This window comes from Dasypus novemcinctus, chromosome 21, assembly GCF_030445035.2.
Source record: "Dasypus novemcinctus isolate mDasNov1 chromosome 21, mDasNov1.1.hap2, whole genome shotgun sequence".
Classification (NCBI taxonomy): domain Eukaryota; kingdom Metazoa; phylum Chordata; class Mammalia; order Cingulata; family Dasypodidae; genus Dasypus; species Dasypus novemcinctus.
Genome location: NC_080693.1, coordinates 12332825 through 12344825, shown reverse-complemented (window position 1 = coordinate 12344825; position 12001 = coordinate 12332825). Strand labels below are relative to the sequence as shown.

General features: G+C 51.9%; 1 protein-coding gene across 2 annotated transcripts; it reads right to left on the bottom strand.

Annotated features, from left to right (window-relative positions):
• Positions 1 to 526: 526 nt before the first annotated feature.
• Positions 527 to 10514, bottom strand: LOC131274857 (ral guanine nucleotide dissociation stimulator-like). 2 transcript variants are annotated; one of them, XR_009182181.2, is made up of 6 exons: positions 10372 to 10514; positions 8514 to 8701; positions 2783 to 2857; positions 1306 to 1427; positions 1024 to 1123; positions 527 to 702 (listed from the first exon to the last, which is right to left on the bottom strand). XR_009182181.2 is itself a non-coding variant. In XM_058283217.1 (5 exons), exons 1-4 carry the CDS (start codon positions 4078 to 4080, stop codon positions 1027 to 1029), a joined length of 339 nt encoding a protein of 112 aa, XP_058139200.1. In that variant the 5' UTR covers positions 4081 to 4093; the 3' UTR covers positions 527 to 702; positions 1024 to 1026. The 2 variants fall into 2 exon arrangements, 1 of the variants encoding a protein (XP_058139200.1); XM_058283217.1 differs by lacking the exons at positions 8514 to 8701; positions 10372 to 10514 and adding an exon at positions 4036 to 4093.
• Positions 10515 to 12001: the final 1487 nt, after the last annotated feature.

Genomic DNA, 12001 nt, shown 5'->3' with positions numbered 1-12001 from the left:
AACTGGGAAGTCCGCTCCAGGATAGCAAAGAGGGAACATGTCATTTCTTATGTGTCCAGTGATGGGCCCCAGGGAATAGCTTCACACCCAGCTCACCATGATGCTTTTGTACTGCTGGCCATTGTCCTCCAGGCTAACATGGACAATGCAATAGTCAATCACATGCCACTTATAGGGTGGCCATGGGTTGTGGCACCTGGGGATGAAACATCTGGCCCAGAGTTTGATGGTGGAGAAGGAGGAGGACATTCCTCTAGATGTTGATGTGATAACAGAGGAGTTCTGTGTTGATGCAGAGGTTGACTGCCCCAACTGTGGGTGACAGCAAGATCAGCAGAAGGTCTGGTGCCTTGGGGCACCCTAGGGTGGCTCTAGAATCTCTAGGAGTGTCTAGAAATTCTGTAGGAGTCAACAATTCTTGACCTATTTGTGGACCAGAGAAGGCCAAGCAGGCACAGGAGAAGAAGGGTGAGGGCAAGGGCTGACATGGGATGAGATGGGCACTCACCATCATTTCATGGCCATCTTGGGGACTCTGGGACATGGTCCAGGTGGATTTTCACCTTAGAGCTTGACAAGCTGGCCTCATGTGTGTCAGGTGAGTCAGCTGCATTCCTGCTGCAGAAGTCAGGGCCACACTGGAGCTGGACACTGAAGTAGGGGGTGCTGCTACCACTGGACTCAGTGTCAGGGGCCTGGCAGCTGGATGGATAGGTCGGCTTACCTTGGGGTCCTCCCCTGGAATGCAAGCAAACTTCTCCCCTGCTACCACCCTGCTAAGTGGTCATTCCATTCATAGTAGACAGGGACTCTGACTCCCTTAGAGATCATGCAGCATCACCCCATTTCACAGAAGAGGAAACAGGCATAGGGATGGGACAACTCACCCAACTCACAGGCTTGGTTCGGAGTGGAGCTGGGATCCCTGGGCTAAATTGTCAGGCCCCCCAAGACCATACTTAGCCTAAGCTTCCATGAGCCCTGAACCAGCCCACCTTTGCCCATCCTTGATGGGGAACTCACTCTTCATTCCAAAGGCTTGATGCCTTCCAGGTGGTGTTTGTCCTTAAAGTTCTTACTGGCCAAGTGGGATGGGGGCTCCAGCTTACAAAACAGGTGGTAGCTGCAGGGCAGAGTGGCAGCTGTAGAGTCTCAGGAGCCACACCTCAGGTTTCCTTCCCACTGTCTGCACAGCAGCTGGCATTTGGGTACCCCAGCTGTCCTCAGGCAACAGATCCTATGATGACCCAGGAACCTCAATGGTGATCCCACAGCTACCGTGACCTGATGCTGTGTTGGCCTCACCTATATTTCTTGCTGAGCTGCTTCATGTCTCCAAACCAGGCCCCAAATTGCTCATTGGTCATAAGAGAGTCATAGCAGCAGCCTGCCTGGAGCTGCTGGAGCTCAGTGATCATCTGGTATTCCTGGAGCCAGAGGAAAGGAATAGTCACTGCCGAGGCCTGGGTGTGCTTGCAAGGTGGGAAGGGGGGCAGTGGCTGTTTTGCTCCTGTGGGTCCCTAACATCTCCACTCCCTTCCAGTCCCTACCTGCCCTCAGAGCTGAGTTCATACAGCTGATCCCCCATGAAGGTGTCTTTCATCCAAGTATAACCCCCACCGTTCAGAAGAAGGCTTCGGCCCTGTCTTTTCTCCTTAAAATCTCCCCATCAAACTAAGAGGAAGCTGCATGTTGCCTGGGGGTGTCCTTCCCAGGAAGGTCTGTTTTCCATCCTACACCCCATTCCAACACCACCTCAGCAGTGATGGCCACAGCTGCTTATCTTCCTCCTTTTGTCAAAATTGACCATCCTCCCCTGGAAGGGAGAGTTTACATCCATCATGAAGGGCCCCCATCCATTGCCATACCCATAGCCCTTGAGCCCATGTCACACTGCATTAATGCAGGGTTCAACATAAACAGGGCATCCCAGACTAGGGATGGAACCAGGCAGGCAATGGGCACCAGGTGTGGAGACCAAGAGTGGAGACAGAGAGAACTTCTAGCCCCAGCCTCTGATGACAATGAAGAGATGGGCCCTTGGACAAGCCTCCTTTATTCATTTTCAAAACGTTCATGGCACTCCAGCTTCCAGGAGGTTGTGTGGTTTCAGGAGACCCTGTATGCCCACTGGTGAGAGTTCAGGGCTCAGGGAGTGGCCTCTTCTCCCAAGCCTCTGGGTCTCTTTCCCACCCTGCCCCTGCCCCCAGACTCACTTACTTCTAGATACTCCTGCATTGCATGGCCCACCACCAAAAACTGAGTGAGAAATGTCCTCAGGCATGGGACAATGCCCCAGATAACACCCTGTGGCACTGGGTAGGAATGAGCACAGACTCTGAGTGGGCTGGGTGGGGATGAGCACAGACTCTGAGATGTGCCCCAGACCATGCCCTGAAAACTTCTCAATCTCAGACTCCTAGGACCACACAGCCTTCCCTGGTCAGTGTCAGACACTTAACTCTCACTCCCTATGTTCCCCTTCCAGACTCCAAGGACCACAAACTCCTTTGCAGTCACCTTCCAGCACTGGGTTTTCTAAAGTCACCAAGTTTAATTCCTCCCTTATCCAATCCACTCTGTGTCAGCTCTTCCAGATTCTTACCCTGACTGGCTACAACTAGTCCCCCAGGATTCCCACAGCTCATGGGCCTAAAGTTTCCAGGGACATTGAAGGGAGGCTTTTCCAGGTGTAGGGGCCAAGAGGGATGGGCTAGAGGAAGGCCCCATGTTAACTTTGGGGCCACTCCTCCCTGACGCTCCCGGCCTCAGGCACACTCACCTTCTTCAGCTGCTGCACCTTCTTCTGGGCTCTTGTGGGTTTCAACTCCAAGGTTGCGAACTTGCAGATCTCCTCCTGCCAGGGTTGAGGACTAGGTCAGTGGGGCCCTCCATCCCTCAAATATTGTCCCTGTGGTCTTGGACACTTGGATCAAGTGGGAAGTTGGAAATCTGCTGCCATCATATGCCTGATGTCCCCTGCATGATCTTGTACAAGCAGACTGGCCTCCCTGAACCTGTTTATCTCCGTTGAAAGGACAGAGACCTAAACCCCCTCATTGGGAGTCCAGAGGCCTTAGTGTTGCATGCTAGCACCAAGGGTGCTCTGGCCATTATGCTTTACCCCTCAGAGTCATGAGAATGCTCAACCATGTTCCTTTTCTCCCTTGAGCCTTGTCATCTCACTGTGAGGGTGGCAACACTAGATGGTCATGCCTCCTTTCCACATGAGGACACAGAGCCCCAAGAGGATATCAACTTGGACTGATTCACTCAGGTGCTTCAGAGGACACCATCTGTTCCCTTCAGACAGTGGTCACATCTGAGCTGACCTCACCCCACCACAGACCACCAGTAACTGGTGTCTGGTTTTCTTGGCCTCTGAGTGTAGTTTGGGGCCTTGTGTCATCCCAACCATGGAGCTTGAGGATGGGATTTCTCTGGATGCTCAGGTAAGCAGCTCCTGCCAGCCCCAGCCAAGAGGAGTGGAGACCCCAAATTCTGCCTGAAGCCATACCAAGGGCATCCCCTCTCCAGGGGTCCACTTAGAATATTCTGTGTGCAGACAAGTCCCAGCATGCACTCAGGAATGTGTCTCCAAGGTGCCAGGTCTGATTATCCAGGTAAGGTGGGAGCTGCCAGGAGCACTGGGCATTGAAATTTTGCTTCCACTTTAATGTAGAAGCTTCCGGTTATGGTCAGGAAGGACAGCCATGGTTTCCTGTCTTCCATATATTTCTCGTAGCTCTCTGGCACACATATCATTAGTAACAAGGCAGTTATGAGGCCCTCCCACTCAGATGGAGACTTCTCATCCTGCCAATTCATCATCTCCTCCTGGAACATCCCAGCCACTTCCACTGAACCCAAGAACTACAAGCCTACTGCCCTACATGACCCTTCACCTGCCCATGAATCAAGCATATCCCTCTACATCTTCAACCAGAAAGGCCAGACGGATGTTTTCAAAGAAACTTTCAGTGAAAAACTAACATCCCCACCACCTGAGCCCTGACCCTCCAGCCTCCTCTTTACCTTGATGATCAACTCCCAACTCTGTGAGAAAATGGCAGACAACATCTGAAAGAGGTGGAAGCTGTCCCTGGGGGAAGGCAAGAAGGAAGGAGAAGGGTGGGAGTGGGTAGGAGTGTATAAAGGTTAATCCATTTTAATTTAGCCACCTGGGACTTGGGCTGCCTGGGTGGGTGGTACTTCTGAGTGCTACAGGACATCATGGGACTTTGGAGCTGAGCAGCTGGTTCTGATGTGTAGATTTCAATGGACAGAGAGTGGTGCTGAGAAGTAAACACTTAACATGCTCCCATTTGGTTCAACTCTAACTGACAGTGACGGGAACCAGTGCTGAGGTAGAACATTTGATCTCATCAACCTAAAGCTGCATGCCACCTGGTCCTTGCCCAGGAGCCACTGCCTCCTAGGCTCCCCGAAGGGCAATGTCCAGCCCCCACAAGGTCCCTGGTCCAACTTGGTGTCCCAGGAGTACCCTGCCCATCTGGAAACTTCCTCCCATGTCTTAAGACAGTGAATTGAATGGCTTTCAAGAGGAGAGAAGATGGCATAGAATGAGAAGTTTTTGAGGATTTGGCACTCCTGGGAAGGGAGGAAGAATGAGCAGTGAGATGTGGTCTGAGTGCCCCCCTGCTCCAGCTTCAGCCCCTCAGCTGACATCTCTCCTCTAGGATGAGACAAACACACAGGGAGATCCTGAGGGCATGCTGTGGACCCAGAGAGGGACAACCACACTCAACCTGAGACAGTAGCCTCAGTGATAGGTGAAGATAGTGTAAGGCTGTGCTATAGGCCAGAGAGGACCTGCAGGACTGAGAGCCAATAAGATCACAGAAGGGCTCCAGGACTCCAGAGAGGGCCCCTTGAGCATACCCTGGCCACCTTGATCCAGTAATCCACCACCCTGGACCTGTCCAGGGCCACCATACTCTGGTCCCCAAGGCAGGCTGTGATGACACAGTTGGTTACACTGGTTGAACTGGGTGATGATGTCACAGATGGGGGTTTATATATACTCCTTGTCCTATTTGTTGTGCTGGGACCACGTGGTGCCCAGTGATAGGGCACCACCTTCTTGAACAGCTCCTGGGAAGAGGAGATGTCAGCAGGTCCCACATCCATGCAGCTCAGATAATGCAGGCCCTAAAGGCCAAGGTCAGGGTCCAGTGGTGAGGACAAGGGGTGTTTTCTGTCCCTGAGGGGCCCTAACACTCAAGTGACCCAGAGCACAAGCCTATTTGGGAAGAGAAAGCTGCACTTTCAAGTCCCTCTCATGAACTTCAGCATGGGAGGTGCCTCATGCCTCCACAGGCTCAGATGGTACCATGGTCCCTCCTGATAATGCCCCCTGGGCCTGCTAGCAGTCAGGTACTGGGTCCCTGGGTGGGCAGAGGTTTTGGGTGACTGTCAAAGGATCCAGTGCACATCAGGGTCTTATTAGTGTCAATGTTATGGAGACCCCAGAACAGAGCGGGCCACCTGTGGAGCTGATTGCACCTCAGTGAGCTCCCTTCAACCCTCAATGGCCAAGCCTCCTCAGGCTTTCTATTTCTTTGCTCTCATGTGATCTTCACAGTTGGTGTGTATGGCAGGTATGTTTAGTGTTCTATAGCTCCTCTCTAGAGAGGGGAAGTGCAGTTTTAAGGATTAATAAACTTGCTCAGGTTACAATGCTGGGAGTGTAGCCAGGCTTTGGAACAAGATCCTAAGATTCTGGATCAGAGGATGCTAAGGCTGGGGTGGCAGATCCTGGGAGGAAGATCTGCCCAGATTCACCCTGCTGATCACAACTATTCATCACATCCATCCATGTCAACTGCTCTGCCACTAGCTGAGGAGAGAAAGCCAGGAGGTTAGCCTTCTCCTCACTCAGCTGGTGGTCTGAGGTCTCAGGCCAAGGGCAGGAAGGTTCTTATGTTGTAACCTGCCCTGCTGCTGACTTTAGTTCTGGCAGTGGCTCTGGTGGTGCTGCCAGACAATCGTTCCCCTCAAGAGCTGGTGCTACTGAAGGTGAGTAAACAGGCTGTAGTTCCAGAATGCATACTGACATAGACTGCAGGTGGCACTGGAGGTGGTGGTGGGACTGCCTCCAGCTCAGGAATTTGTGATGCAGATGGTGATGTGACCTCCTCCAGTCTGGCAGCATGTGGCTCTACTTTCAGAGTGGCTATTTGTGCTACCTCCATAGGGAGCAGTGGAGGTGGCATCAAAGCTTCTTCAAGCACTAAAGCTGGTGCTTCTGATGCTGAAGGAGCAGGCTCTACCTCCAGGTCGCAAGGTAGGTGGAACTGGGCTTGCCTCTTGCACTGCATCTGGTGCATTGTTGGAGACCCAGGCTCTGGAACATGTGCTGATTGTGATGTAGCTGCCTCTACCTCCTGAGAAGGTGCTCCAGTTGATGACATATATGATGGTCTTGTTTCAGGACAGACATGGATCCTAACATTTTGGGTGGCTGTTGTGGTGGTGTTAGAGCCACCTTCAACTCAGGAGTAGGTGCTACAACAAGTAATGCATCAGGAACTACTTCCAGAGCAAGCGCTGGTGCAAACTCAGTAGCTGGCAGTAGAGGTGGCAATGGAGCCAAATCAACCTCTGGAACCACCCCTGTGTTTGCTGCAGGTGGTGGAATTGGTGACACAGGTTGCACTGGAGGCATTTGCAGCTCTGGAGCTGACAAAGGAACTGGAGAAGAGGTAGGTCCCACACTATGAATTGCTCTAAGTGTCTTTCAAATACAGAGAAGATCTCACAATCTCAAGGGCAATATCCAGCCGGAAAAGGTGTTCCCAGACTGCAGTCTCCCAGGTGACTTGTCTAAGGCTCCTCCTTGCTCCTGGCCCAAGGGCAATCTCTGGTAGGGCCTGTCTATGTGGTCCAGTCCTGGCCCCCACCCTACAAGCTCTTGTGCTACCACCCTGAGCACAGGGTGTCTGCCTCAAAGGGTTCAGGATGACTCCTCTCTGAAAGAGAACTATGGCCTGGTGCTCCAGGGCAGAGCCAGGTAAATGCACCTGGCCATGGGCCACCAGCAGCTTGAGGCAGGGAGAGTCTGCAGGTTGTAGGAAATCTTCAGAGTACTGGTTCAACCAGGTGCTCAGGAGGGAGGAGAGGAAGCTGAGGGCAGGTGGGTGGGCAGTAGAGGCAGAAAATGGCCTTTCTTCCACACTGCCCACAGGGACCCTCCCACTGGAACATAAAGCCCATAAGGACAGGGAAGAGTTTTGACTGGTTTGTTATTAGCCTGGCACTAACACACAGTAGAAGTTTCATCAATATGTGAGTAATGAGAGGACAGGGTCTGTCCTTCTGTCCTGGGCCCTCCTGGCCCCCACCCAGTAACTTCTGGCCTGAGGGGCTGCCTCATCTTCTGCCATGTGTCACGTGTCTCCTCTTCCCACTGACACTGCCCTCCTTAATGATAGGGGCACAGCTGGCCCTGCCATCCGTGCAAGAGGCAGACAGGACTGAGGTCCAAGGCAGATTTGGAGCAGGCTCCTAACCACCTCCTATCGTGGATTTGCATGAAATGATGTTTTGGGGTCTTGGTGCTGTGGTAGGAAAGGATTCTCTCAGAGACTGACAATGAGCTCCCAGGGTCCTCTGCAGCCAGTACCTCAGGACCCCACCCACAGCTTCCTTTGACTCCTTTCCAATTGGAGGGGGAAGCCTCTAGACTCAGCCCTCCAGGGGGATCATAGAATGAGTGGGGCCCAGGGTTCTGCCCAGCCCTTCCCCGCCACCGACCACCCAACTCCCCACACTGGTCTCAGGTGAGGAAAGCCCCTCCCCCTCTCCCAAAGTGCACTCACTTTTTCATTTCAAGGCATATGTCCTGCCTGCCACTGACATGGCGTTTACGTCCATATCTAGGGGAGACCGTGAGTGTGTCTCAGCTAACTTACTAAGTACAACCCTTGCTTAAGATGACTCGTGTTACTGCCTGCAGTTCCAACTCTAATAGAACCCAGAAGAGCAGGAAAATTTGTCCACTTTGTTCACTCCATGGAGCTACATGCTTCAGAAAGTGTCTGCAACTAATAGACACTCTTTGGTGAAGCAATGAGTCCTAAGCAGCACCGTCTCAGACCTAAGGTGAGTCTGGACCCTCTGTTGGCCTACAAAGATCCCTACTTTGACCACACCAAGGTTGGAGGCACTGAAAAGGTCTCAAACCTCCTTTAGAAATGAGAAAACTGGGATAAGTAAAGGGGAGAGACTGAGAGCTTCTTCATTGGGAAGAGGAAAGTCCTGCCTAGGAACAGCACTGCCACTCCAGCCACCCTGTCCACTGAGTCAGGCTCTGGGAAGCACTTTCCATGGATTCTCCCAGTTAGACCTTATAATCAACCTTGAAGTGTTTTTCTTTAACCACTCCCCGTCCCAAGGAGGAACACGAGGCCAGTGGGTGAAATGACATTTCTGAGACACAAGCAAGTTGGGGGCAGGGCAGTCAAGTGGTCAGGGATGGGGCTGGCTCTTACCTGTGGAACAACCAGTCTAGGACCTGCTCAGTGGTGGTGAAGACCCAGTATGTTACAAAGATGCTGATATACATGAGGTTGCCCTCCTGGAAGGCGGGCACCAGGTGATCCACCAGCTTCTCCCAATTGAGTGCCTTGACCATCCGCAGCGTGTGGCTCTCCTCCCCATGAGGATTGAGTTGTTCTTCCTTTAGGGTGGGACAGAAGAGGCACAAGTGGTCGGAGGCAGAATTGTAGACCCCCAGGTGATGCTGGGGCTGTGGGCAGACCTGCTACACCTAAACCCTCAGTGACTTGAGGCCAAGGGGGAATGTGTGTGCCTCTGGCAGAGAAAGGTCCTCAGCCTTAAAATTGAATTTGAGGTGAGGAAATAATTGAAAGATGAGATTCTAGACTCAGCAAGGGGCAGAAAGCTGGAGTGGCCCTGGGGAAAGAAAGGCCCCTGCAGTCCAGAGGATCTGAACGGACACCTCAGAGAACAGCAGACCCACCTGGTTAGTAAACAACTTTCAGGACTTCACTGCTCACGGAGCTAGAACCACAAGACTATGCCATTTGCCACCCTGACCCCAGATCAGGAAAATGAAGGAAAATGAAAAGAGCCTGTTCCAGGCAGGGTGCAGGGACTCTCCTACCCAAAGAGCCAGCTGGTGATAACTGAACTGCTCCAGCCTTAGGTATTTAGCCTTCACTGTTGAAAGTGATGTCTGCGTGTCCTCTGTTCAGTCATCCCTTTCCTGGGAACCTCTACCAGGGGCAGGAGGGATCAGGGTAAGTGGGAGGTGTTCAGAGCAGCAGTGCTGACAGGGCCACAGGGGAGGACAGTTCAAGGTCCAGCAGCACCAAAGGCCAAATCACTGCTCTAAGCTGCCTCCCTTCTGGAATATTGGGCAGCCAAGTCAGGTCTCAGCTCCTGACCTGGGAAGGAGAAGGAGAAGGGGAAAGTTATTGGTGACAGCAAGAACCTAAGTGAGAGAGCTGTATGGCTTGGAGCAGCTCACAAAGACTGCTGCTGGGGACATGGGGCTAGGGAGTGTAAACAAAAATACAGCAGCAAAAAACACATATATGTGAAGTGAGCCCACCCTTCCACCTACTTTGAGGGGAACCCCATGGAAAAGACTCCTTTCTGCTATTCCTTTAACCATTTGAAGAGATCTGCCTCCTGGTCTGTGGAATGGCACTGTGGTGGGTGATTGGTGGGGACCCAGGTTTCTCAGGAAGCAGGATACTAGGTCACTCAGGTGTGAAATTCCTGGAAGAAAGCAAGGGAGAGGCTAGGGTGGGGAAAAGGACCTGGGGTGCTCCCCTACTGTTGCAGGACCTCATTTGTCACCTGCTCCCACCTAGAACCAACGCTGGGACTGTGATGGACCTGCATCTTCTACAGAGAGATGGTGTAGATGAGGCCACCCTCCAGCTCCTCGACAGCCACCTGCATGGAGCTCTGTGAATACAGTGCCCAGCAGACTGGCCAAGAGACATCAGCAAGTGGACTGCCCTACTCCACAAGGGAAGCTTCTCCTTGTTTGAGCTGGGACCCTGATCAGACACAGATGGGTGCCTGCTCCCTCTCCAGCTCCACTGGAGAGGAGATGACACCTGAGAGCTCAGGGTTAACACTGGTACACATGGGAGTCACCCCAAGATGAGACTTCCCACCCTTCCAGCCATGATCTGGCAGATGACAGGGAAGGACCTACTGGGTTCCCATTCCTGACAGTCTGCTCCATCCCAGGTGGTCCCACTGCTCATGTCTTCTACTCACTGGGAGGTTGGTGGGACATGGAGCTGCCCAAGCAAAAGCAGAGTAGGTGGCATGTGCTGAATTAGCTGTCCCTCACTCACCCCACATTACCTTTGGGTACCTCCTGTATGATGGCCAAGGAATTTGTGACTGCGACCTGAGCCAATGTTGAAAACAATGGGGACTCACTCCTGACTTGGTTGAGGCTGCAGCCTCATGAACTAGGAATACAGCAGGAGAACATGGTTCCTTCTTGGGTGTCTCCTGCCAAGTGAGCTGGGAAGGGGCTGCCTTTGGAATCTGGGTGCCTCGTTACCAGAGTTCCAAGTTCTGTTGGGGTCTCTCACCAAGGAAGTGAGGTCACCTTCTTTGGTCCCTTTACCTGGGTCCCTCAACTGTAAGAACTCCACAAAAGTCCCTGTGCATGTCTGTCTGTGTATCCTCCTCACCTAGATCACCTTGTTAACTGGACACAGTTCTGCCAACACGTCCCTCCCCACAGCTACCTGGGAAGGCCTATGTGCAGCTCAGTCCCCAGCTATGAGGAGATCCAGTCTGGTTCAGACCCAGCTACTCCTTCTTTTCAGTTTTGTGACCCCAGACTAGTCACCAAGGCCTCCCCAGGCTCCTAACTGACACAGTTGGAATCATTCTAGCATCTGGCTCCCAATGGCAAAATCAAGCCTAAGTGGGGAGAATACTGCAAACTCCACAGTCTTGTTTCCCATGTAGATAATACACAGACAAACATGGAATAAACAGATGGATGTAGCATTCAATAAAATTCACAACAGGACTGGGGAGGGCTGTGTGAGTTTAAGAAACTCACTTTCACTCCTGGATTGCTGTCTCAGTCTATACCATGATGAGGTTAAAATGAGATGAAATCCATCCATTTTTGTGTGTGTGCCAGAATCCTTCCAGAGCCATCCAATTGTATTTAGAGTCAGATAAAAGTGCCTCCTCTCAACCTCTGTGGTGGGCTGCCTGTGCCCTGAGTCGCTGCCATCTCTGCTTTCACGTACAAGCAGCCTCAGATAATCCTCCTTGGACTGAGTCCTGGCCTAGTGATTTGCTGCTAAACAAAATAAATTGGCTAAATATCAGGTCACCCCTCCTAAGACTTACACTAAATGCTTTTCTGTGTTCACTACTCTCCCCTGTGAGTGAACTCTCCCTCTTTTGGTCTATCTCCCATTTAATATGAATCCTGCAGATCAACACAATAGGACTGGGAGGTAGTTCCTCCCCCAGTTAATCCTCAGTTGAGGCTCTGCCCCCAGCAGATGCCTTCCTAGTCTCTTCTCTGGCCAAACTCCATCTACCTCCCACTCTTCCCCTGCTGAGCTTTCTCCCAGGCTCCATCTTCCCACACTGTGGCAAGGGTTGTCTCCCTCTTGTCATTCTGGTCACAATGTGTCACATCAATGTGTAATTCCAGGCCCTTCTACCTGGTGGTCCCATAGCCCTCCTTGCAGCACCTGGCTTAGCTTTCTCTGTAGCTTTCTTGGGATATTGGGGCAAGGTGAGTTTGCTTTGCTTTTGGGAACATGTCATTTTGGAAACCAGAAGCAGACAGTTGGGATTGAATCATGTCTCACATGAAGACACATTCAAGTCTTCAGCTGTTTTCCTGGAGTAGTGAACCCATTTGCAAATAGGGTTTTTGAAGATATTGTCACTATTTAAGGTGTGAACTCATTTATGAATAGGACCTTTGAAGATTACATTTAGAATATGC